The 27,808-nt window shown below is 39.9% G+C and overlaps 1 protein-coding gene across 6 annotated transcripts in view; it reads right to left on the reverse strand.

The window, feature by feature from the left end:
- Positions 1-27,808, reverse strand: part of MKLN1 (muskelin 1) — a 106,194-nt gene that overhangs the window by 52,421 nt on the left and 25,965 nt on the right. For all 6 annotated transcript variants that reach the window (XM_049814341.1, XM_049814343.1, XM_049814346.1 and 3 more), the window contains 5 exons: positions 23,780-23,889; positions 19,659-19,851; positions 12,041-12,118; positions 10,759-10,824; positions 2,377-2,489 (listed from right to left, as the gene is read on the reverse strand). In XM_049814341.1, coding sequence (XP_049670298.1) covers positions 2,377-2,489; positions 10,759-10,824; positions 12,041-12,118; positions 19,659-19,851; positions 23,780-23,889 — 560 coding nt within the window. The remainder of the gene's footprint in view (positions 1-2,376; positions 2,490-10,758; positions 10,825-12,040; positions 12,119-19,658; positions 19,852-23,779; positions 23,890-27,808) is intronic.

A 27,808-nucleotide genomic window follows, 5' to 3' on the forward strand; every position in this document is an offset into this window, starting at 1 on the left:
AACAGTTGATGTCCCTATTAGAGAAACATCTGGAATCTTTGTTTTTTAATTTACTTCTCAACATTTGGGACTGACCTTTTCATTTCTAAATCAGGTTTTATCCAGATTGCTTTAGGAAAAAAAAAAAATATATAAAAACAAACAAAAAAAACCCCAAACCACTGCTGGTTTGCAAGTACAGAAGCCGCCAGATCACTGTACCTCCATAAGTCACCAAAACCCTGAACTATGCCTCGGCAGGCCTTCTTCTGAACTCCTCTGCGGCCTATATCTACACAGTCCTTCTAGAACTCCATTTCTAAAGCCACACACATTTCTTCGCACTTTTCTCTATTAAGTACATCTCTTCTTCAAAATTCCCCATACATTCATCTCATTCTTAATTTTTTTTTAAATTCCCCTACCTTGCATCTTCTCAGCCCAAGACCCTTTTCAACTTCCATTTTAATTTCCTGACCTTCCATTGCACCCTGTATTTTTTTACCTCCAAAACCCCTTTACAGCCACTATTGTTATCAACTCACAACTCTTCTACTGTGTCTCCTCTGCAGCCCTCCTTTGCACATCCTTTCTTTCTCCCATCCCAGTGTTACCCAGCTAGAGTCAGGCACAAGGAACTTGAAGAGAAAACATACGCTGCTTCTGGCACCACTGACGCCTTGCATCCCAGCCAGGCCTCCCAAGCTTTACAGAAGCTCAACTGGATGCGGCAGGATCCCAGCAAGAAAGGAAATGAATCCCTTAAACACCAGAACTACGCACACTCGTTTGTGCGGGAAGAAAACACGGTAACCCCTTTTTGACAGGAAGGTCCTATTTCACTGCATCCTGAGCTAGACAAACATACACACTAAGCAGCTACAAAGCCAGAAGAAAAGTGAAAGAAGAGGCAATTAAAATTGTTGTGCCTTCTTTTCTATCGCTGCTCTTCACTTTCCCAACCTCCTTATAAAGGGAGGCAAAGGAAAGGAAGGTCTAGCTGTTTACCATACAGTCAAAGAGATGAGTCACAATTTCCACTTGGTGTTATGTCACACACACCCCTCCTTATCTTAAGGAGGTTACCTGTTGATAGACAGCGAGAAAAATAGTAAACCCCATGGTTCAAGACAAACAGAAGCAACACAAGCCCAGCCGACAGGACTGGACACTGAAAGACTATCCAGCTTCAGCATCGTATCAGTAAACAAATGAGTAGCCATGAACAGTGATGAAAGGACTAACAGTAAAAAACCCACAGCTTACAGTAAGAATAAACAACTCAAGGATACAAAATGTAAGGACAATTTTATTTTTATACATCTCTATTACGATAGAAACCAGAAAATCATGTTCAGTTTTGTTATTGCCCATTTTGTAAAGGATGTTAGAAACAGTAAGTGCATGACACACACAAAGATTTGAAGGCTACGGGAAGTGGCTTACTGTGAGATTTTTTTTCAGCTCAGGCTCTTTGTCCTACTTGATTACAACCTCTAAACACCTTTGCCAGGAAAAAAAGGCAATATTAAAGTGTTATTTAATCTGGTATGGAAGCTCACAAAACTGGCTATGACAAGAAACTGGAAAAATACAAATGGGAAATAAGACATTTTTATACTTTTTTCAAACAGTTGAGGAAATCAACACCTAGATTTGTAAACAAAGTGGTGGAATCTCAAACTTTCATACCTTCAAGAAAAGGCTGCATGAATTTCCTTAAATTATGCTCTGACAAACAAGTAACAAACTCAAAACACAATAACCACATGGAACTTTAACCTTACACAGTATACAGTAGAATGAATTACACAAGCCAAAGGTCTTGGACTTTTTTTCTTACGTCCTATAACCCAAGCTACATTCATTTCAAAGGTTTCATACGTCAAATAGTGAGCAAAACAAGCCAAGGAAAACGGCTCAAATAAATACCACAAAAGCTCCTGGGATTGTGTGGCCTCTGGCAGTTACCCCTCTCCTCTAGATTTCTGTCTGTTAGTTGTCTATTTCTACTCATTTTTGACAGAAACTAAAGAAATAAACAATTTGTTTCTGAAGCTCAATATCAGCATCAGGCTTAAAATGTTTGTTAAGCAAGTCTAGTTGTTCAGTCCTATCAAATTATTTCACTCGTGTTTTACTCACTGAACTGATTTTTGGCCAATCAGTCTGCTCTTGAGAAATAAACCTTTCCCCTACAGTAATCTTAGCACTTCAGATTCACATCCATCTCATGTTTTCCCAATGGAAGCATTTCAAAAGTCTTCAGAAATTGAAGGTCCAAATTTTGTGGCTCTTACTGCACACTACACATCAACACAAACACTTTAGAAGCATGGCATTTTTGTGTGCAACAATTCCTGTATTATTAACAATATGGATGTTTGCAGAACTTGCCTCTTTCTCAGTATCCCTGGATATGCAGGTCCACTGGTTTTCCTTCACACTGTATGCCCAGAAGTCAGCCAGATCCTGAGTTCCATCCCAGCCCCCAAACAAATAAACAGTTTCTATTGAAAAAAAAAAAAGGAATAACATGTTAATTTTATGTTAAAAAGAGAATGCCTTTAAACAGGCTAATACCTATGAAACACCTGTGACAAACAATTCAAAGAGAAATTGAAACCGATTCTTACTTAAAGCACTGCTGCTCTTTAAATGGAACCAGTCACCAAGACCAAGACCTGTGCTGTGATTTGGTTTAGTAATGAAAGTTTTTAGGATTGATAGACAGCCAATTCTCGAGGAGTCATTTTCTATTTCTACATTTACATAAGAGGCAATCAAATCCACAGCCTTCTGATTAAAAATCAAGACAGACAAATGAACAATATTTAACGTTTTGGACACTGGGCATTTTAGTCTACCAATGAGGTCTCAGCTTGGTGCAAGATCGATAGATCAGAAAGACTTCTGAGATAGCAGCAGCAAAGCTCTTCTGTTTAGTCCATCTCTGAGAAAGAAAAATTTACTTCCAACTATGAAATCCTCTTCAAGGGGAATACCTTGCACAAAGTAACTTACCTGATGTCACAAAAGCAAATAAGTAGAAGAGTTACAGATTTAAGTCAGTGTTTCAGGCCTATCTTCAGAGCCTGTCACCTTAAACCCACAACCGCTCCGTGCACAACAAGTTCGAAGCCTTCTCAGACTCGCTGATAAAACTAGATGAAGCCTCTGAACATGGGAAGCATTTAAGGAAGAAGACTCTGTTCTGATATGAAGAGATAACTAACCATTATAGAAACGTCACTATCTGGTCTCAAATGCTAAAAATACTTCATTTTTAGACTGCATTAAAAACACAACACAAAGCCAAGTCGAAGAAGAACAAGCCACTGAAGACTTGCACAGCTTTGAAAAACTCCTTTAAAATCCACAAACCAGTTCTATTATAGAGGTAATGGCCACTTTTTAATCCAAAACCAATTAGAGAGCAGAGTTAGAAGCGCGATTATAAAATGGGAATAGTCCCTGACCCTTACCTACCATCAGGATAGTGGTCATCACCATGGAAAGGTTACCCTGGTTCATTAACTTTAATTACCCTTCCTCCTGGACTCAGGGCTCCCAGTGTTCCCTGCAAAGAGCAGGTCCCTTTGTGCGCATAAATTCTCACAGCTCACAAAACCCACATTACCACAACAGCTTCATTGATAGCCGAGAAAAATAAAAGATTTGGCACCAGCTAAGTATCCTATTGGGGCCTTGCCAAAACGTCATGCCTGCCTGTAAAGGCTTTGTTGTCTCAGATGAAATTTAATAGCAAACCTGAATGACTCTGATGAAAACTCAGATTTTGAAAGTTACCTAAATCGAGCTGACAGAATTAAATGGCATGTAAGCACTGAAAGAGGAGTACAATCATACAGCTAGTGCAAACTGCGAGCATCTTCGGAGTCCAAGAGTGACAGTGATAACAGAAGTACACATGAACAGCGTGCCAAATTTATTTTTCATCTTGATGTAAAACTGTAGCTCAGATGAAGGAAAGTCTCCATCACTATCTAGCCTCAGAATGACTATCAACTTTAGTCTTATGACTTAGTACAGAACTATATACATATTTTTATAGGAAGCTTCTGTATTTTTAAAGGAACATTTCTTAATGCATACATGCATCTGTTGCTGGTAATGCCAAGAAAATAATTTTTCATAGTTCTTCCAAAGTTTGCAATTGTTCTTCCATGGTATAAGGAAAAATTAGATTTTTTTGGTGGTTTGGTTTTATTTATTTATTTATTGTTTGTTTGTTTCTTTGGTTTTGTTTGTTTGGGTTTAAAAAAAAAAAAGTCAAACTTCACCCTGTTCCCCAACCAGTATCACGTCTTCGGCTCTACTTGTCAATTCAGATTTTGTGGGGAGGGTTATTTTTTCACCCTGCATGCAGAGATCCAACCAGGACAGACCCAGGATGCATGCCCAGCACTCCCAGGCATTGCCACATAAACAACGTATCAGCAAATACTCAAACAAGAGGCAGACACAAGGAAGAGACCACAAACTTGCAGGAAGCAGAAGCAGGAGAGCTTGAAGGGAGACAGCAGTCTCACATCAATATAACTATTTCTACTTAGTAGCACTAGGGAACTCAAGATGCAAACAGGGCATCTTGCTCTGGCAGAGAGAAGGATTCTTCCTTTGTATCCGAGCAGTATGTAACACAGCAATATTGATGCTGCTTTATTAAAGCAAGCCTCTATTCTGCTTCAGGGACAGAGCAGAAGAATTTTCAAACCTACCTGCAAGGCAACAAGAAAAACATGAAAGCAGCTATATTTACCCAAAGCTTTTACCAGCTACATTTAGGAAGTCAAAATTCTCCTTCAGCATCTTAACCTTATCTCCTCTACATTTATTTTTTAATACAAATCCAACACTTTGAATTAAGTATGTTCTCTGAATATTTCTAAACTGCTTGCTCAGTCAAAAATGTTTCTGTAATATCTGAATTCTCTTCTTCCCTTACGCTCTGGAAAACTAGAAGGTGCCAAAGCACTCATCAAATTATTAGAGAATGTATGTTCCCCAATTAACATATTTCCCGTCAACCTCTCCTTAAGTTCTATTTTCCAGAAGAGTATGCAAAGCAGCCTTCTCCAATCCCTGTTAAATACCAGGGGTAGTTTCAGTCTAGGTTCACATATGTTCCCAAGTCAGCTTTTCTAACTTCTCTTAACTGCATCCTCCCCGTGTAGTGAAATCTTTGGTGGGATTCTGGTACAGCAGGTCTTTCTCATCCGATCAGAATGTTACAGGGCAAATTGCTAAAGCCAGGCTGATAAAAGATGCTTGGTATGCCTGAGCATCCCTGTTTTTACGTTCTAATAAATAGGTACAATGAATACATTCCAATCCTGGTGACATATTTAACTAAACACATTGGTCAAATGGTATTTCCATGTCTCTGCTAGAACAGTTCTCCATAGAATATGAGAAAATTATGGACCTAGAACACCTCTGCAAGTCATCTGGTCCATCAGTCATCTCCCACACCCCTCACAGTAATACTAACTTCAGCGACAGACGAGGTTGCACAGGGAAGTATTCAGTTACACTTCGAATATCTCCAAAGACAGGTATTTCAGACTGTCTGGACCCCTGCTCCAATGACTGATCATCTTCATTACGTGCTTTTTTTTTTCCAAATAGCTAACTAGATTTTCCCTCGCTCAATGGGTCCATTGCCTTTGATCCTATCCCTCCTCACCCTCCCAAAATGAGTCATGCTAACTTCTCCATGCTCTCCCACCAGCTAGTTGAAGACAGCTCTAAGATCCTCCCATGAATCTTTTCTTCTGCAAGCCAAAAAAAAAACCCCAGCTGAACAAAACCAGCTCCCTATGCATCTCCTCATACCTCACGTGCTCCAGCCCCCAACCACCTTGGTGGCCCTTCACCAGGCTCACTTTCAGATTGTCACCATCCTTATTGTACCAGAGAGCCCAAACTGGGCACAGTACTCCAGATGTGGCCTCAAGTACCATCCCTCCCCTTAAACCTGCTGGCCGTACTTCTGCTAACACGGCCTAGCAGGAGGCCGGCCTTCATCGCCACAAGGACAGAACGCTGACACACATTCAGCTGCCTACCAGCTTGCAAATCTTCTTTCCACGCAGTCAGTCCCCTGCCCACGCCATTGCACGTAGCTGTTACATCCCAGATTCGGGGCTCTGCGTTGTCTCGGCTGAACCTCACACGGCTCTCCCCTTCAGCCCGTCAGGGTCCCTTTGACTCACAGCCCTATTCTCTAGTTCGTCAGCCACTGCCCTCCCAATTTGCTACCACCTCAAACTTGCCGAGAGTGTATTTGAGAGTCAATGTCCCTAGAACTAAGAAGGGCTCATCTCAGAAGTAAAAACATCTAGGCGTAAGAGTTCTCAAAAGCCTTCTACGAAAGGACGTCATTTTCCCATGTATTAACCATAGATTTAGTTATCTGCAAGCAGCATTGTCCACTTTGTAAGGAGCACTTAAAGCACAACTATAAAGCCAGACCTTAAGTTTTCTTGAAGTATCACACCACTCAGTTTCTGAATCACAGTTCTGTGTAGATAGTGGCTGGATATAAGTTTTTTCAGGCCAGAGCTGGTCTGGGTAGGCATACAGTCTTCCTCTCAAATATGAAAGCACCATGAAGTTGAATAACCTCCAGGATTCAGCAGCTGTTTGTGTTTCAGAGCTTAGAAGCCATCTGTGTTTTGTTTCAGAGATCTCTTCATCTTGTACACAAGTCCTGTCTTTAAATATCTTATGGATAGCAGTGTTTTCCTCAGGCAAAACAGCATCCTTCTTCATGTCTGCTGCTGTCACTTCATTTTTTTCGTCTTTCCAGGCTGCTTTTGAACTAGCCTCGTAATTTCCACTGGGTTGCCCACATATACTATGGGCCCACAGTGCCCACTGCTCTGAATCTCCCACTGTTCCCAACCTACAGATTTGTTCTCACTTATCTAACAGAATAAAGTAAACAGAATTCCCTCCTACGAAAGGAAAAGCAAAATGATCTACAACCGAAATTACAGACTAGTTTCACTCCAGTGAGTGAACAGAGGTAACACAACAATAAAGACCATTTCTCTAACATTTTTCTTCAAAAAATGTTTCACTTGCCAAAGAGAAGAGAAATGCAAACCAAAAAAATCATCCTGGTTGCTTAGCTATTATTTCTAGAACAGGCTCGTCAGAAAACTTCAGAAAGATGAATGTTTAAACAAACAGGATATAACCATAAAAAAATCTTCTTTTTTTTTTAATAGAATTATTTCTATATAGTCTATAATTCTGTTACCAAAATAAATTGTATGGCTTTATGGATGACACTGTTGTTCACACACAATTGTGTCTGCCCTGTAAGAGCACAGAGATCAATTCCACCTCAACTATGGAATTATAAACCAAATCTCCAAGACACAGTACACACATTCATCTGAAGTACCAACGTTATTCCTTAAAACTTGAACTTGGCCATCAACTTATCTATTCCCACTTTCCTCCAGAATAAGCACTGGTATTTCAAAATGCATGCCATATCTGAATTATAGAAAGCCCTGAGAGGGCATAATCAAAGTTATGTTAATCAAGGTACCAGTGCTAGATGCCCACATCTTCGTCCAAAACTGCACCAGGGCTTAACGCATCTGGGAACACAGTACAAGTACACAGTACAGTATGTACACAGTACATACAAGCCTGCGCTTTACTGCTTGAATATTTCACCAGGGCCTACATAAATAGCACTATAGTTTTTCATGACTGCCATTCAGTACACTTAACACATTATGTTCTTCTGTAGTTTTGGGCTTGTTTTCACATTTGGTGTTTTGGGGATACTTTTGTTTTAATCTACACCCCTGGGTTGTTACTACAGAAATACTTCCCTTTCCTTGTAGAGAAGTGCAGAAAACTCTCCAGTTCTCCGTATGGAGAACTACAAAAGTCATGGACCTTGCAGGAAAAAGCAGAAGTGACATAAGCCTTCTGTTTTCGTTTACAGTCTACAGCTTTAAAGTACATAACAGTGGTTTCCAACTATAACCAGGAATGCCTCTTAGTAAATGTTTCTGCACATGCATACCAAAACCAACTTCCTAATTCTGCCATCCAGAGTCACTCCAGTCTGAGTGTTAATATGATTAAAAGCATGGAAGACATTTTGAGAATCAGTAACTCCCAATTTTTTTATTTTTATTTTTTAATAGGAAGATATCAGACTGCATTCTCAGTTCCGTATCCCAAAATGCCTACACTTTCAGTTCAAACTTCTTTTAAGAGTTTTTCCAAGCACTAAGAACACTACCCTTAATCTAAGATAGCTGCAGCAGGTATTAAGAGCATGAACATCGGATGGAAGTGAGCTACAGCAAAAGTTACGGTTGCCAGCAGAGATGCCAGAATTGCTCTTTCAGTTACTTTCAGCCTACCCTAACGGGAAGATAAAACATGCTAAAAGGCAGTTTAAACCAAGTTAAACTATATTCTACCTGAAACTTAAAGCATAAACAGAGTCTCAGTGACTCAGCGCATTATCAGTAACTCGAGGTCTAGCTCAACTGCTTACCAATCTGTGTCCTCTATCCTAACACTAACACATGTGCACCCAGCAGGCTCAGTACTATCACAAAATTTATTAAAAATAAAATTACATTTTTGTAGTAAGTAATAACTGGTTAATATTTCCTTGAGGTTAATCAAAAAGCAGAACCATTTATAGTTCAGTTATAGCTACAGCAGGTCTGGACATGACAGATTAAAATTTGCTTCCAACACCTATTCTATGTGGTATGAAACTTCAGAACCTCCTTATATGTGTGATTTTGGTGTCTCACTTCATTTCTAAAATATTAAAGTTGAAGAAAATATTGATTTTTGAAAAGGACTTCACCCCTCTAACAAGGAATGCAAAGTGACCTTATTTTTCATCAGTTGCCAAAGACTTCTGAAAAAAACAACTCAATAAGTGTGTGGGTAAGGACGGGACGTTGTCTTTGAAGCAAAGAGTATGCCACTGCTCCTTTTTCCATTAACACTAGATTTGCTCAAGATTAGCCAGGGAGCTTTACAGCTCCAGCCTGTAAAACGCATCCTGACATAACTGGCTAAATTCCCACAGTCTCATTAAATACTACATATATTCAAAAGTAAAGCTCAAGCAATCAGCAGCAGCTGGTTTTGAGAATAAACAGCACCAAGAACTTCCCCTGGCCTGTTCACAAGCCAAATTAAATGGCAAAACTGACAATCTCAAAAACACTTACACTTTTACAAGGCTCAGCAGGCCCGGAAGCAAAACTAAGAGCAACTTCCCAAATATCCCACAGAAACTTTATGAAGGTATCCCACCACCTCTGGATATGGCTGCAGCAAGAAAGGACTCGCGTGACAGAGGGAGATCCAGTTTTCCCCACACTGGGACTCTACCTCTGTAGGTGCTCTCCAGTTTTGTGCAAGTAAAAAGATAGCCAATGCTTTTTACTGCCTTGTTAAAGCAGAGTGAAAACTTAAGTCAAAGGCAGAGATAATAAGCTTACTAGGACTTAAGAAAACCAACAGGAGTGGAAATGAAGACTCCCACTACCATGAATATATTATTTTCAGGAGGTCTAGAGGACTATCACTTCCAAGTTGACAATCCTTATGTTTCTTTGGCATGCTTGTGAAACACTGTCTACTTATTCACCGAGGCCACTAGGGAGCGTTCACAGCTTCTTTTGTAGGCAAACACCAGCAATCCTCCAGCAACTTTTATTCTAATGAAACTCAAACCTCTTCGACAAAAAAAAAAAGTTTGCTTTCACATGCAAAATAACTCCTAGTGCTTCCTCTAGAGCAGCAACTACACTGAGTAAAAGCCAGACCGCAGCTACTGCTGCATTTCTGCTTGTTCACTATGACTTAGCAAATTACTCTTGAAGGTACTATCCTGTCACATGCTTCAGTCCCCATCCATATGACCACAACAGATAAGGACATGGTAATTTTTTGCCAACTGCCTCAATGCCACCCTATAGTCCTCTATGCTACTCGCACCCCGATCTTGTTTCTCCTAAGAACAATCCTTTTACTCATACAAATCACTTACTGAGCAAAGATGCACGCAGATGCATTCCTTATTTCAGTAAGGAATGACATACCACAGAAATCTGATTAAATAAAAGCAAGACAAAGAGATAAAAAATTACGGAGAACAACAATCACTGGAACTGTTACTTATACCCGCCCCCACTTTCATTTCTCTGCAGGCTCTTTGAAACTGAGACTGAACCATTCTTTAAACTGCTACAGAAAACATTTTTGTAAAAAATGTCTAACAAGTTACATTTAACAGGAGTTTCTTGCACACAATTAGAAGCCACTCCAACCAAAATACAAGGAATGTTTCAACACATCAGATCTATTGCTGGAGCAATATTCCAAAGAGCATAGTATGTAGCCAATAAGGGAATTTATCATCACTAATTTATCTTCTCTTGTTTAAGCTCCTGCTCAAAGAGGGTAGGAGGGGCAAAAAATTAAAGACAATTGTTCTTGGTTTCTTAGTTAAGACAAGACAATGATTAAGGCGTAACAGAGAACTAACAGGGAAGAAGGGGGTGGGAAAGACAGTTGGAGTATAGTTCCAGAGACACGGCAGAGTATTTAATCAACTATTAGAAAGTGCAATTTTTTCCTCAAAACCTAAAGTTAAGACAGTCTCTGAAGAAAAACTCATTTGCATATTTATCAGAAAAACATCTGATTAAATAATTAAGTTAGTTAAGAAATTTAACAACTGCTCACCTGTCTGAACATCTATAACCATCTGATGGCCACCTCTCATTCCTGGTCGGCTGTCTTCCCCATCACCTTTAAAAAAAGAGGGAGGGGAAAGTTTTCCATTATAAGATTTTTTTTTTTTTTCCAAACCAAAGAAAGATACAAACTCACATATGTCCTAAATACTATAGGGAAGCAGAGCAACTTAATAACTCAGCATTCTTTAAACACAACAGTTTCTCCAGGTGGTATTCTGTGCTTTATAAAACTGTAGTTTTGCACTGAATTATCTGGTGACTGCTAGTACAGATAGCTAAAGCAAATACAGTACTCTACTGCAACTCTGAGAGGCTTCGAGCTTGAGAGTTCCCAAAGCATGCAGGTCCACATAACTGAGGTCTGAGCTATCTCTGCAGCTCTCCAGCAGTGAGGACACAGACAACCTTTTGCTCCCCTTCCATCTCTCCCCACCTGAGAGCTGCCTGAAGGCTAAGCAGTGAAAACAGATACACCATCGACAATGTACCCATAGGATGGAAGCAAAGAGGCAATGGTATAGATACAGCATAACTCGCTTTGCACCAATTACAAATTCTCACATAAGGGAATTCCAACTGTCCAACTAAAGCAGCTTTCCAACCACTTTAGATATCTTAAGCACTCAGGACAGGTGTCGTCTATGGGAAGCAACATTAGAAAGATAACCCTTATGGTGCTGGAAAAGAAATCTGCTTGTATTCATAGATAACCCTTCCCAAGAGGTTTGGTTATAGTGCTACACATTTGGCAATTGTCACGCTGAATCCTACAGTGAATTTTGTACTCTGTAGTTAAGGCTACGAGTCTCCTCTCAAGGCAGAGAGCAATGGAAAAAGATCCTGTAGTTTAGATTTACTGTACAACAGACCAAGACTCCAAAAGATGAATCTCAAATTTAAAGTACTCCCTGTTAAGATAACATATTCATTTGCCACTCTTTGGTGTACATTTAAGTTGACTCCATGCATTAAAACCAGCCATACAGGTAACTGCTCTCATGCTTAACCTATATTCTGAGATTTGTTTCTGAACTGATTAGCTATCCTTGAAGTTTCAGCTAGTGTTCCTGTAGTGTTCTTCACTCAACCACAAACCAGGCTGCATTTCACTGACTTTGCAAACAAATGCAAATTTTTCATAGATGAAACCATTCTCTAGAACAACTGTCCTAGAGGAGGCTTTCTTGCATCATTTTCTTGCTCAATATCCTCAAAGGAACAAGATAGAGCTAGCAGTACATGAGTTATATCTTAAGAAATGTCCTTACCTTTGGTGCTTTTGGGGATGATCTGCCCCCAGCGAGGTTTGTATTCTTGTTGACTGATATACTGATTGAATAAGCCATCTGCAAAACAAAAATTTTGCAGGATGAAATGTTTATACTTCCATTACAGCAAAATAGCTTTTAATGCAGGTAACTTCAGCCTAACGCAATCCAGCATGTTACTCCAAAGCCTTTATTTTCAGTAAATTCTCTATATATGTCAGTTAGTTTGTTAAAATTGTTAATGAACTGAATGTGTACACACTAAAATAAAAAGAATACTCATTACTTGATCAATCAAGAATTACCCAGTTTGCCTGCCAGGTCACACCAATTGTCTATAAATCTCCAGTGTGGTGTATTTAATTAAGAATAGAATCCCTCCCCCTTATTTAAGCAAAAGAAAAGTTGCGAGCGCATGTAAAATCCAACCATTTTAGTACATTTTAAGTTAAAACTAGGTCAGGCAGCATCTCTGGAGCTTCATCTAAGAAGAAAAGGGAAGAAAAGCAGATTGTTTAAATGCTACGATATGGGACAACCAAGCACTGAATGAAAAACAAACTAGTAGTTTACATTCTCTTCAGAGAGTTAAGAAAGAAGAGAAACACAAGACGCATTAGGTCACTGGCCAGATATGCCAACTGCATCATTTCTGTAAGAAGTATTAACTCCAGCACTCTACTCAAGCTCCCCTTACGCCTACCTCTCTCCCTCTGTACATCTACCACATTTCATCTCTTCAGCATCCAGAGGTCAGTTCCTAATTCTGGTTACACGGTATCAGTCTATCACATAAATGTTAATTTTTTGAAAAGGAGATTCAGAACACGCACGCTTTCTGGAACCACTCTTCGGTCTGGGAAGGGCTTGGCAAGCATTTGGGGAACTTTTTGCTATTGTTCTTCAAATGTCCCCTCTAAAAAATCTACCCTACCTTCTGCAGGCACAACTAACTATTAGACCACTAATGGCCAACCTCTTACCCCCACCACCCATTGGCCACCCATTACCCCACCATCTCAAGATACAAGCTCTTCATGACAAGCATTTCTTCCACATTTATGCATTACCTGAAATAAAAAAATAGGAGTTCAGACACCCAGTTTACATCACTAGTACAGTGATAACTACCACAGGCAGATTGAGGACTCAAATGATAGATTTAACACAGTTTTGTATTGAAACAGTACATCGCACATACACCGCTCAGACGTAGGATGCATTCGGGAGTCTTAAATCACGTAATACTCAACAGCTATGCTCTTTGGTAGAACGGTACTCAGCAAAATTGCTCAGGAATCAGTTTTACATTCCCCAGCAGAGAAAGGAAAAATTAAATTACTAAGTTGAATCTAATACTTTTTAGTTCTTCCAATGCCAGTAATTGCGGCTTTGAGGTAAGAATTTAAGAGATTAGGAATGCCTCCATTTATTTATAGAAAATCCCTTGGTAGGCATACAAACAAAAAAGAATAAGCCTTATTGCACACATCCCTATTTATTTACAAAAAAGTAAAAATCTTTCTTAAGCATGACACAAAGTTCAGATAATACTTTAAAATGTTTCCTGGCATCCTGTAGTTTGTCGTGACTGAAATCCAGGTTTTAATTAAAAACTGAAGCCAGCAAATACTTCCTGGGAGAAGATGAATACTCTAGAGACCATCTAATAGGAAAATAAGGACACTCAAGAGCTCCTGAAAGGTGTTGAATTTGGTCTTGAAATACAAAACTGCTTTCAACTTCCATAAATTCAACTCTGCAAGTTTTTCAAATTAAATACTCTGTGAAAGCAGGGCAGATTTTACTTTCACCTGTCTTCAAGCCAAAAACATCAGCTCTCTCCTAGCACTAGGTAATTGAGGAAAGCCAAAAGTTTGCTCAACAAATGTAGAAAAGTGGTTTATTTTGGTTATATGAGTAGGCTTCCTAACTCCCACTTCTTCAGCATTTACGATGTTGGGACAAGACATGAGAGGCTTTAAGCGTGAGATTTCATGAATTCTGATTCAGAAAGGCCAACTTCCAACAGAACAAATGCATGCGCTGTAAGAAATCCTATACTGACTCAGGCAGATTTTTCTAGCCACAAACCTAGAAAGAAATCCAGCCTTTTGGTTATCATTAGAGCATTCGGTCTTCAAGACAGAATGCAAAATTGTATTTATCCCTATGGCAGCCAATAGATAATTGGACATAAATAGCTCAACAGGATGAATTACACCACATACGATCTGAAAGGGTGATTTAACCTCTCTCCCATGCTCAACACCCACAGGCTGCACTTGTCAAGATATGACACTTCTCCCCTACTGTGCCTTCAGCCTCTTTTAATAATGCTTCTTGTCTTCCATGGGACATTGGTTTGGAAATACTCCAACTTGCTTCCCAGAAATGTTTCTTTCTGCTGGAAGCAGTTCCACATTCATTCTACTTGCACTGCAAACCAGCAGCAGCTTGTTTTGGAAGCTGAATCACCACCTGTCTGACACCACCAGGGGAAAAAAGGAGGATTTCTAGGTAGATCCTTTATCCAGTGCCAGACCTATTCTAGCACACTCCTTATTTTTCATGCCAGGATAGCACTGCTGACCAAAAGGTCTCCAAAGACTCTGCAAGGCACTGAAGATCAGATCTAGGCCTGCTCAGGTTCGTCACCTGTTTCAAATGAATCAGTAGTTTAAACTAAATTTCAAGGATCCTGTAGGAAAAAAAAAAGTCTTATGTGCAAGTTTTTAAAGCAAGTCTTTTCCTTCACTCCGGAGGCCTCTCATTTCGATGTCCATGTTTACACTCTAAAATTACAGCCAAAACCAGTACTTTTATTTTGTACTATTTTCAAGCCCTTCGCAGCAAGTTCTGACGCATTTTGGATGTAACAACATGAAGTTCACAGTGGTTAAAGCTTAGTAAATTCAACCTCCCTGATAAACGAAGCCTTTATTTTGTCATCCAATTACAGGTTACCTAGAAAGGACTAGGACAAACATTGCAGACAAAAATATTTAACTTGCTGAAGCCAATCAGGAACAAGTAAAAGTTGTATTAAGTTTCTTTTTAGACAACACACATCTTTAGATAGGATTACAAAAATCTATTCGCTTCACTGCCAATGGCTGAAAAAACTTCAAAATGGCATTTAGCCCATAATTTCTGGGTGTTGGAGTTTGGTTTTTTAAGATTTTTCTTGAACCAAAGAAAAATACCCCAAACACCTAAACAGACTGAGGGTTTTATAGTCACAAAAAAAACTTCTAAAGAAAAGCTGAAGCAGAAAACAAAGATGACACCAGATAAAAATCCAGCCATTACTCCACAATTTCCTCAAGACATGGGAGCAACAAGGAAACACACAATTTTTTCCAGCCTCAAAGCTGTAATATTCTCTTGTACTTTCTCCTTAACAAATACAAAACAAAGTTTGCCTTCACATCCCTAGAATATATGCTGCTTCTACACAAACCCTACCACCTACTTACCGTAGGCTTTGGATCCCGAGCAAGCCTCTCCCCTCCATATATCCCAGAGCAGCAAGCCAGCATCCATACTTTCTCAGAACCAAATCCAAACACATTTGATGGTAAAATTAAGGTATACATGTATGTCTAGAGCTTCCAGGAGACTACAACTGCTCCTGTGCATCCCAAGTTTTGGGAGACATTTGAGCCTGCAGGCTGTGCATCACAACTTCTTGTTTGTCATCCGGGGCCAACTTGTCAACAGATAAAAATGTATCACGTACTGACACAAGAACTGCCCCAGAAGGAACACATCGGTCCCCAGGACACTAATATGAAACTAGCAGATCTTCAATCCATTTCAAGGAGCTTTCTATGTCTACAGTAGCTGCAAACAGTTCAACTAAATAATTTGCACTCCACATACTCTCTGTAGGAATATTAAGCAGATTTTTTCTTCAATAATATAGGCCATCTGAAAGCTATAGGAATGAATCCAAATGTGAAGCATTTGAACCAAGTCTGTGAACCAGCTGAGATTTAGGGAACCTTTTATTTTTGAGAGGAAGTCAGGCAGCTGCCAGAGTTTCCATTTGCCCATTTTCTAAGTGTAATGCACAAGTCAAAAGAATCTGCGGGAAAACTGTGGCTGCCTGCCACTGAGCTCTCAAAAGAAATCATCTGGTGATGTGAGGTGGAAGACAGCGTTCATCATTAGCAATGCAAAAGAACAAGAGTTAGCTCTGCTAGCACTAATTCTTGACCACCTACTCTTTTTCTACATGACTAAGCCTATGGAAATAACCTGCGAGAGATGCATTGCATTTCACTTTTTAAATACCTACCACTGCAAATATTAGCCTCTACAGAAGACATTTTAGGCTGAACCGAGTATGCAGTATCTCTGTCAACCTCATTGCACTTGTTTGTTCCTTTAAGGCAATGAACTCTCAGATCAGCAAGAGGTCAGAAGTTCACATATTCATGTCCAGTCTGTTACAGAACAGTTTGCTCTTTGAACAATTTCAGGGATAATTTAAGGATCTGTATATCTCAATTAACTCTACACTTCAAGTACACTACATGGACCATACACAGGACTAAAGTTAATCTGCTTTTATTTGGAAAAACAACACATCAGAGAGTTCAGTTGTAAGAACACCCACACCTTAGAGACTAAGCAGCAAGCTATAGAGACTTCACAACAAAGCTGCTAAGAAAATAAAATGGTAAAATGCTGGGTGCTAACAAGCCCCTTTCAAACAGAGGATTTTGAGAGAGATACAGAACTGAGTAAAGACAGGTAACTGTGGAGGACCACAGGGAGCAGACGGTAGCAATACTATAGGACAACATGTTGAAGGCTGAAAACACATGTTCCCATCCTACCAAGAAGAAGGACCCAGCTGTTAAATACCAGCTTCATTCAACACCCTGACTTGACTATCATCTTGTACAACTCTGGACAAACTATTCCAGCTGCAGTTTCAGGTTTTTTGAGGCTATCCTCTCCCCCATCGTAGCCTGATCAGCTCCCTGACCTGGTTTGCCATGTGGCAGCATGAGCACCAGTGCCAGCAAACGAGGGGCCAGGGGACACACTGTCCTGAGTAAGGGCAGGATTGACCCAGTTAGTAAAAACCCGCAGTTGTGTCAGCTTAAAGCAAATATGAGATACAGCCTCAGTGTCTCGGGACAGATAGCACTTCTCTCCAAAGGGTGCTGGGAGGCAACAGAACTTTAAATGGGTACAAAAGCTGAAGACAGCATAACGAATTACAGAAAGATGGGGGAAGGAAGGTTAATATATTCGAAGACAAGCAAAATCATTAAGGATGAGCAACAGAGCAATGGGAGATGCATACACTAACATTTAACTTCAGCTAGCCAGGTGCCAGATTAAAAGGAAGCAATATAAACATCCTCATGCATATTATTCTGTCCCTCAGAAGCAGTGACAAAACTTAATGATACTACTTGAAGACTCTCCTGCTAAGTTACCCACTACCTGTTACTAGAAATACTTGCTTCTGTACTTTTTTATCAGTCCTTTTCTGTTCCAGCAAGCTACAGCACATTTCCCTAGTTTGCTTAAGTGACACCAAGTCCCTCGGCCTCCAAAAAGGGACATGATTACAAGAACCAGAGAAGCAGGATTTTTCACATCAAATCTAACAAGAATCAAGTGTCTGTCAGACGATACAATACAAGACCTACAGTCTTCTACCAGGCAAGTCCTTTGCCAGTACTTCCACACCTGGAAAAGCTGAGCACTGCAGACATCAACCCCACTCTCAACATACCAGGGGAAACAGAAACACCACCTCAGCTCAAGTCCTAGGCACCAACTGCTAGATAGAATAAATGCAGTATGTTCAGTATTAAGTAGTAGAAGAAATTAATATGTAACAGCTCAAAAAATGAGGCCACAAACACTCACTTCATTAGTGCCCAAGGAAAAAAAAAAAGTCCATTTCTGAGGAAACTTTTTCAGCACATTCTAGACTTCTAGAAAAATTCCATTCAAGAAATAGCTTCTACTACAGCCTGCAATGAAATGGAAAGAGGACGGCCTCTAGGCACTGACAAGATTAAGCCACAGCCAAGGCAGAAGACCAACGCATTGATAAAATCATCACCATCAGCACATAGTACTCCTCTGGCTCTCAGCAAATCCTGCCTCACATTGGTGGGCTCATCAGCTCCCCCCAGACACTCATGTCTTTGAGAAACACTGCAAAGACAGTAACAGCCAGCCACAGTTCCCTGCTGCTTTTTCATCCTGCAACCCTCCCTTGCCCTTAAGATTCAGGAGGAAGCTGCCAGTTGCAAAATGCCCCTGCATTGCAGGAAGCTGTTCACGCTCCCATCCCAGCCAACAACGCTACATTGTCTCAGGAGGGCAGGCAACACTCAGGAGGGCGAGGATGAACGCTGGCAATTCCATCTCAATGCTTGTAGCTGCTCAGGAAGCTCAACGCAGGGCAGAGCTCAGCTGTTCTATCTCTATAGTCGAGAAACCTTGAGCCAAAACCCGTAGAAAGCCATTTACTGCAGTTTTTCATGACCTGTTGCAATAAGCTCCCTAACACTCTGCTTAGTTGAACAGCTTATTCACAAAAAGATTGTGGGTTTTCATGAAAGACAAACCTTGATTTGAAAGCTATCATTTCTATCATATCCTGAGAACCAGTTCCAACTTTAGTGGTACAAAAATCGCACTGAAGGAGTCAAGCAGGTACACTGGCATCTACCCAAGAAGTATCACAAAATGAGTGATTAGCACAGAATTAGAAGAAAACATCTCTGGCGCCACACATGCATGAAATGGGTCCACTAAGCCCCTAACTACTGGCATCAGACACAAGGCTCTCTTCTTACGCCAGTACAAGTTTCCCATAAAGAGCGAAGCACTACACTCACAGCCAAGACCACCTGTTTATCAGACTGTGACCCAAAATCACTGCACAGGTCTTGGTAGACACTTCAGTGCAATAGTCCAACTCTTTTTGTATCCCATTCTAACAAAAGAAGGTTCATCTCCCCCATTTTAGGGGTGGAGAGCTTCTAAGTTGAAAGCTTCCAAGTAGAGAATAATAGTAGTTACAAGAAACCAGCTGCCAATGCCTGGCACTGCAAGGGAAAACAGGCCCTGCCTCCAGTCACTGTGACTTCTACACCATTCTCCAAGGTCTATTTTCCCCACAAACAAAGACAGATTCTCATTCAAATACAGATAAAAACTGCTGAAACACCTCCTAGGCAGTAAGTTCTAACCAGAAACCATGATGCAGATCACTACTGAGAACTCAGGTTCTATACTTCCCTGCTCACCACTCCAGTGACTTTTCTGATAGTTAAGCCCACCTTCAGCTTGCCAGCCGCTTCCATGAAGAACTTTTCTTTACCCACTCAAGTGCACCACATTGCCATCTCCAGGGAAAAGAGACTCCAAAAGCAGCAGTGACAAGAGATTTCATGACTGAACTTTTAGACTTCATCATACACACACTCACAAGTCCAAAAGCCAACAGTACACCACACTAGATATGAAATAATACATGGACTAGCCAATTCTACCACTAAGTACAACATTAAAAGCAGTAATATTTCAATACTTTTTTTTTAATTAATATAGCAGATCCCTCTGATTCTCTTACCATTGACAGCTTTTTCTATCAGTTCTTCACAAGCATCGAAGTCTCCCTTCAACACCAGTTTGTCATGGAGGTCTGTCAACATAGGGTGCTCCAGAGCAATCTTGGTTTTCTTCTGCAGCGACTCAAAAGCTTCAGTGTAGTTGTGCTGACGAAAATGCTTTAGGCAAAGGCGAATGGCTTCCTGTTCACGGTACTACTGGAACACAAGAAAACCTATGAGACATGTAGATTTTTCTTTTACCAGCACTGCTGGGGAGTACCTGTGAACCTTCCTGGAGACAGAAGCAGGATCTCTTATACACACTGCACATAAATTGCTCACGAGCTTACAGAGGAACACTATATGAAAGACATTACAAGCTGTGCAGGCATTTACTTTCCAATAGTATAGAAATTATACAACTTGGTATCATCCAATTTAATAAGCATAGAAGAAGAGAGTGCACAGTGTCCCAGATCTCTGGAGTGACCATTATTTCCCCCCCATCTGCTTGGCCCTGCTGTTCAAGGCCTACACGAAGTACAGAGCAGGAAAAAGCCTTCGCTATCAGCGTTACATAATTTGATTGTATGACTCTTACATAACAAAATAATTTAGAAGAGTAAGTAGGTCACAGCTTTTCTAGAAGCAGAAGAAAAAAAAACCCACAAGAATAGGAATACTTGCAATGACCACCGCTTCAGCAACAGAAAGGCAGAAGTCAGGGCTGACCCCAAATCCTGCGGGTTCACAAGGGTTTCGGATCAATGGCAGCAAGGATTTACAAGCACGCCAAAGTTTTACTTTCAAAATTTTCCTATGCATCTTGAAGCAGAACTCCTGCTTTCATACCGCAGATGAACCAAAGCTGCCCATTCCCACTCAGCTGTGGGAAGGCGTGACAACGGCTAGAGAAACCCACGCTGGGTCAAACATCCAGGCACAGAAACATGAGGGAATAGTAAACTCCTAAGAGCTACAGCTTGTGCTGTTAACCTATCAAATCATCCACTGCATTTTCAAAGCTGTTAACAATATGCATAAGTAACACAGATTTTTAAGTTAAGTAGCAGAACCACTCATTTTATATACTCTTCAAACCTAAATTTTATGGCATTAAAGAAAAAAATAATCTCAATTTCCGCCTTCAACACACATCTACTCTAGTAAAAAGCAAGTGTACCTTTAAGCATCTATAAGACTGATCAAATTACAGACAAAAGATTTTACTACTAAATGGACACCACTGCTAAAAGTGAAGTTCATAGTATTTAAATGAATAGAATCTTTCTGAAAACCTAGAACTAACACTGACATTCAACAAAAATTAGTGCTCTCAAAATAATGGCTCTATAGCAAGAATCTCATAAACTGAAGCAGCTAAAAAGAAACACGGCCATGTGCTATATTTTTAGTTCTTAATCCATCAGTATTTCACAGCTGCAAATAGCCAGAACTATGCATTTTTAGAAAATCAGTTCCCAGCCCACATGAAAAAGGCCAAGGACAAGTACTGATAAAAACGCAAGACTGTAGTAAAGGAATACTAAAGCTGAAAGAGTTTTACAGCACAACTAGAAAAAATCCACCTTTTTTTTTTCTTTCTAAGAGATACCCAAAACATTGTCTTTAAGCAAATATTCACTTACATTAGTCAAGGCCAAAACCACATTAAATTCTTTGTTGCTCAAAGGGATAGCAAGCAAAAGGATAGCTGCACACCAGTAATAACCAGCTTCTGCACTTCCAGCTCCTCTAGTTCAGACTTGGTATGTTTCCATTGAGCCTCTCATGACTGATAGGCTTAGCTTATAAAACATGAAATTACTGTTGAATGCAGGTTAGCCACTCGATGCAATATAAAAGTTTGTATTCAAGTGACACCATAGTAGTACTTCAGAAGTTAAATGTTAAAACTTTTTTTTATGCAAAAAGGTGTATAAAAGTATATAAAAGGCTCCTTTTTAAAAGCTGTCATACAGGTTTAAAGAGATGACAACCCAAATAATAGCTTTGATCTGAAGCTGTAAATAATTCCTATGGTTAAAAACGTAACAAGATCATGAGTCTGAGATATTAACACTGTCAAATACACTAGCAGAATTAAAAATATTTAGGTGTTCATTATCAAAACCAAAAGTGATAGCCATCGATAAACTGCCACTTCTTAGTTGCTAAAGTATGCCTACTCTTCAGTAAAAGCAAAGTGGTTAAGGCTTTCAGGATGCAGTAGGCTGAGCTGGTCAGCAAAGAGAAAGCAGTAGGGAGGGCACTGAGGAGCATGCTTGCTGCTTCGAGTCCTTATCTGTTACCCCCACCTCCACTCCCTTCAGGAAAGAGGTTTTGTTGGTTGAAGCACACACAACAAAAAGGATGGGCAACTTCGTGTAGAACCTTCTTCTCATCTGATGTCTCAGGCAGTAAAGAATTATTAGATTTCAAAGCCTTTGAGACTTCCAAGAACATGCATGAGAATATTCACACCATCTCAAAGAACTGGAAGAAACAGGTCAACCCTTCTGCCTTTCCCCAAATATGGGTCAACACATATCCTCCTATGTGGATCCGACAACAGCGGCCTCTCAGGACTGCGAGAGAGAACATCAGTGAGACATGCGTTCATCACCAAAAATTTGGCAACTGATCCTAGTAGAGCCCAAAAAATCATGACTAAGTCTCTGCGTTGCTGCTTTAGGGCTCTAAGCTTTAGAAGAACAATGCTGGCACCCCTTGAAGCAGCTGTCACTACATACATGCTGAACATGAGAAGTGTTGATTCCGTGGAATAAGATGGAACAAAACAGATGCTGACATCATCATCAAATGGCTCCTGACCAAAAAATATAAAAATCAGAGCTTCCTAGTTGCAGCAACTGGTCAAAAAAGCCAGCGAGACCACCATGTGCAGAGGCAGCAGAAAGAAAACAGAAAACCATCAGCAGCCTCTGTGAACCAGACTTTTCAGAACTGGACATCAGTAATCAGCAGACAACCACAATATCACTTTAATCATAAAGCAGCTACAGACAGCTTCCACTGTGACTGTTAGTACTGTTCTTAAATCCCCCATGAAGAAGGTTGTGGTGTTGGTATAAACACGTATGAGCCAGATAGTTATGGCCACAAGGTGTCTTTACCACACTGGCAGCACCATAAACTGGTGAGGGAGTCTTAGTATTACCACACACAATCTTTATCCCCCTTTAAGTTTTTCCTTCTGGAAGCAGAGATATGCTGTGCCACTACTCAGTCTTATTCAGCTGGGAAAGATGTCTTCATTCACAATATGAATTTCATTAATTGTTCCAGAAGATCTATGCATAAAAAGCAGCAACAAACTGAATTCTGGTTGTCAATGTGCACTTCCCTCCCACAGAAGAGGCATCCGTTGTACTCCATTAAATACAGCTTATACAAATAATGTTTAGAACCCTTTGAACTTTCTGTCTATCAGTGACAAATGGCATATCTCACAGTCCAGTGGCATCAGCTCCCTTCTGTTCCAGAGTACTCGGCAAAAAGACAGCAAGAGGGAAACATCAGAGGTGCAAGGAGCAGCAACAGGAAAGACAGCAACATGGATTCTCTTTAGAACAAGCTCATTTTTATACCCTGTAACAAAAGTTGCATATATAACCCAAAAGGCTCTAGGCTCACATATAGCTCTACAGAAAGACTGGTATGGTAAAAGAATGACTAATCAAAAGGCAAGTAGAAGGAGAAATTAAATCTGGTTTTAAGTTCATTTCCCTTCCAGTACAAATACGATTTTACTAATACTGTCCCGTTTGACTCAGTGTTCCTTTCTTTTATATTTTTCTTGTGATGTCTGCCTAACAGGCTTTTTCTTGTATGTTTTTTTGGGTGGGGGTTTGTTTGGGTTTTTTTTAGTGGTGGTGGTTGGAGGTTTTGGGGGGGGGGCTTTTTTTTTTTTTTTTTTAAAGAGAACAAGCAGATAACAATTAAAAAAGATTTACTTGAGTCAAAGTCAGCCATGTGGTTTGCGTTTTAACTGTGCGTGTTTGTTGTTTTAATAGCTGATATTCAAGGAATGAAAAGGTCACGTAATTCCAGTAAGAGAAGTTTCACAAGATTTTTGAGACTACAAATCTTCAAGCAGACATCTAAAATGCAGGCCTACCTTGCTGTACCAGTTGAGGCACGGTTGGACCACATCTGGATCATCAATGCCATTAAGTTCAACATACCAGATACTAAAATTGAAGCTAGGTCCCCAGGATAAGAGTGGAACTGGAGAAGAAAGGAAAAGGAGAAAAAGGATGCATAAACATCTAACAACCACTGCATTAGTCTCATCAGGCTATACATAGTACTATTTCAACAGAATACATTTAAAAGGTTACAGAAAATTCAGTATTTCTGATTTGACATAAGTTCTAGTTCATTTAAGTAAGCTTAGGAAAATTACCAAATAAGTCACGTTAAAGTTGTCATTTAAAGTAACCTGTGCCGAGCAACATTAACACAGCGGATCATTACAAAGCAGAAGCTTGCTTTAAGCAAAAGAGCAAAAATACTATCATTTAAAACAGCTCAAAGAGGCAACAAGCTTTGACATGGATGGGAATCACGAGCATACCAGCGACAGTATTTGCTCCTCACAGTACATTTATTTCCACATTTGTCAGCAACAATTATTTTCCCTAATGGTGAAGACAAGAAGCTTGGGTATTTTAAATTTTACAAAATTAGTAACGTCTGCAAGTTGTGGAGGAGGGAGGGAGGGAAAACTGTCAGTTTCCATTTTAAAAACTGTATCTAATTTTTTTTTTTTTAAGCTTTAAACTGTGCAGCTTTTTGGATAATACTGTTTTATCTGCATATTGGTACAAACACACTTAAAATATTAAATGACCCATGAAACACACTGCAGCCTCTCACCTAAGGCTTCTCTACTACTCTGTGTTAACATCTATGGTCTTGCACTGATCTATTGATTAATCTGCAAGTTAAGACTTGGTTCTGCTTTTTGAAGCAATTCCAACTCCCGGAAAACTTTTGTGTGAACTCTGACTCCTTAGAACTCCAGTGAAATCAAGTGGTTTCATTTCAAATACTTTTGTTTCCTTTTTATTTGACCGTAACTGATAAACAGGAAAAGATAGTATTAGAGATGAATGAGTAGTTACCAGCAACAGCATGGAGTCCACTACTTCCTCCCTTCCACAGAAACTATTTTTGCCACAAATTGCTTGTTGTCTTTCAAACCACTATGAAATACCACCGAGATTAACTTGTTGAACTAAAAGTTTTCTGACATACTCCTTGAGGGAATAAAACCTAAAATTTGTCTTAAAGTTATTCCTGAGCTCTTAAAGGTTCTTAAGTATTTATACTTCAAACAAGCTAGATCTATTATTTTCTGCAATGTGTTTGGGCGCAAAGCATATGTTCAAACACGATTTTCTAAATTTTAAAGGGTGTTTCTACAAAGCTATTGCTAAAGTCTTATGACAACTTCTGGGAACAGTCATCAAGAGAAGAGATTTTTAGAAAAGATCCAAAGAGACTTTGACTATTCAATTCTTAACTGATTTTAATATCCATAAGTAGGCACTTTGTACAGCTCTCAAATCATCCTGTTCAGTTTCTTTCTACTGGACTGTTTAGCATACAAAGTGAGATGCTTTCAGAGCAGTTTCCAGTAGTGACATGTTTGTGGACACAGGACAGTGAACTGCTCAGAAAAACTACAAGCTGCCTGTCTTCCATCCACATTGCACACATTGCATACGCTCTGCCCAAGAAACTTCTTTCTTGCTTAGTTTTGTCCTCTGCACAAGGTGAGTGCTGCCAACATGGTACCTTAATACCCTAAAATATCTCTACTTTTACATCCAAGTACACAGATAAATTTAATCCTGGATATCCCACCTATTAAGGCAGCAGACTAACAAAATACCACCTGTAAGGCTAACACCATCAATCTGTCTTCAGACCTGAACGCATAGATCCAGACCAAACCGAAGTTAAATATGGTATTTGCTCAGCTGTAACGAATCAAAGTCTATCTATCAGCTTATTGCACTGAAACACTGAACCAAACCACAGGCGACCTCAAATGGACCAAGACCATATATTTTCTGATGGTGAACCTGAGGCCAACTTCATAACACCAAGTTTACTGGGTGAAAAGCAAAACGCACGTATTACCACCTTCTCACCTCATTCCAGAAAAAACACAGATGTATCCACCTCTATCTCTTTTCAACAGTTTCTCTCAGAACTTACATGAACTTCTCCCAGAAAAATTTAACAATTCACCATCTTATCTTGGTAGCCAACTACGGCACAAAAGACATTATGGGGATGTGCATAAGAATCCTGGGTAGCTATCAACACACAAAAAATGCAAAGCCATCAACTTGCTAACACTTCCCGTCCCCCCAGTTAACTCAGAGCTTTCAACAGTCTTGTTTATAAGAAGGAAACAAAACACAAGAAATGTTGATTTTTAAGATCAAGATTTTCATGGTGCAATCATCTACTTCAAGGAAAGCACAGACTTTAAGTTGTATAGGGAATGCAAAGTAAATGCTTCCCCAGTGCTGCACAGACAGAGAAAACTGAAGCTGATCTTTTTAAACTACTCCACAGGAGTAGGAAAAGAAAGAAAGCAGAAGGGTTGAAACTGTAATGTCATTTCTATTCCAGTTAGGAAAGATCAAGCTGGATCATCTCCCCATTTTTGAACCTCTTCCCTGGCTCCCAGGCTACACGAAGGAGACACCTCTCATCCTTTCCTCCGCCCTCTCCTTTTTGAGGCCTCCATAGGTGTGCATAGCTCTTCAGACAAATCTGCTTTTAAAGCAGCCACAATCTAACCTAGACCTGGAAGAAGGAGACACTAAGTGCAGCAAGGAAGTAGCAACAGTCATACAAACAGCAATAAGCATTACTTGTCAGTGTGACATACAAATCCCATCTTTATTTTTGCACAAAGTTTGGAGGCAACAGCAGTCTAGGACCCTGGGTGCAACTCATTCTTTTCTCACATCTCCCAAGGACTGGTTTTTATTTGTCCTTCCCTTCACCCACTTCAGATTTCACACCACAGCCTAGGCAGAGACAAACCTACTAAAGCCTCTGCAAGAGCTGAGAAATGTCCCCCGCTAAAAATCAGTGAATACCATGTCCTGCAATACAGTTGTAAAGACCACACTTTGTGCTATCCACTCTTTGCTACGTTGCTTTTTCCCCCACACACACCTTTGAGATGGAAATAAACTACAATTAAAGGTGTTGAACCTGAAGCCTAAAGCAACAGTATTCTTCCAGTTTTTACCCCAGAGCCACCTCAGCATGGTTTTTTGCTGCAGGTACTACAGCAATCCATCCTGAAACACACATAACTGTTCAGACTAGTTGAACTGTCACTCTACAGTACGAGGTGCCCAGCAGAGGAAAAATAATAATAATAATAATAAAAAAATCAATATACCTTTAACAGAAATGGAAGGTATTTAAGTTACTTAAACAGTTCTTTACCCACACAAGGATGATTTTAGTGGATATTTCTCAATAATTGGAAGCTATGCCTAGACAAGGACTGCAACCCTGTATGCTAGAGAGGACAGCAGCAGAGGTATTAAACACAGTACAGTAATTCCAAATACCCCTCTCAAGCTAATTTCCTTATGCCATATCTACAGGCAGTAGACACACAAACAGCATACGTTTGTACAAATGCAGGAAACATCCATAAGGAAAGTATTCCTCATTTCTATTACACCAAAGCTTAAAAATCTTGAAGCCTAGTTAGTAACTCCCATGCTAGTAATGAACTGGCATGAGAATTACACCCAGCATTTCTTCAAGCTCTTTCATGGCAATCACTCTTTATACCACCTTCTGCTTTCAAGGACACAGTACAAAGAAAAATCTCTACTTGGAGTAACCACAAAAACAGAGCCAGAAACAAAGCTTACAGGCATTAAAAAGATTGTTCTTCAATATTTTGTCCAGATAAATATCTTCTTCCTCCTCCCAAGTTCGTCAGTGAGGTGCTACATTAAACGCAAAAATCACTTATCAAGTAGGTCAAAAGCCTGCACAACTGGGCATTTCAGTGCTAAGAAACTGAAGTTGAACTAATTAAATCAAAAGAAGTGCAAGTCTTTTCTTGACAAAAGGAGAAAAGTTATTTTTT

Source organism: Accipiter gentilis, chromosome 11 (assembly GCF_929443795.1).
Source record: "Accipiter gentilis chromosome 11, bAccGen1.1, whole genome shotgun sequence".
NCBI lineage: Eukaryota > Metazoa > Chordata > Aves > Accipitriformes > Accipitridae > Astur > Astur gentilis.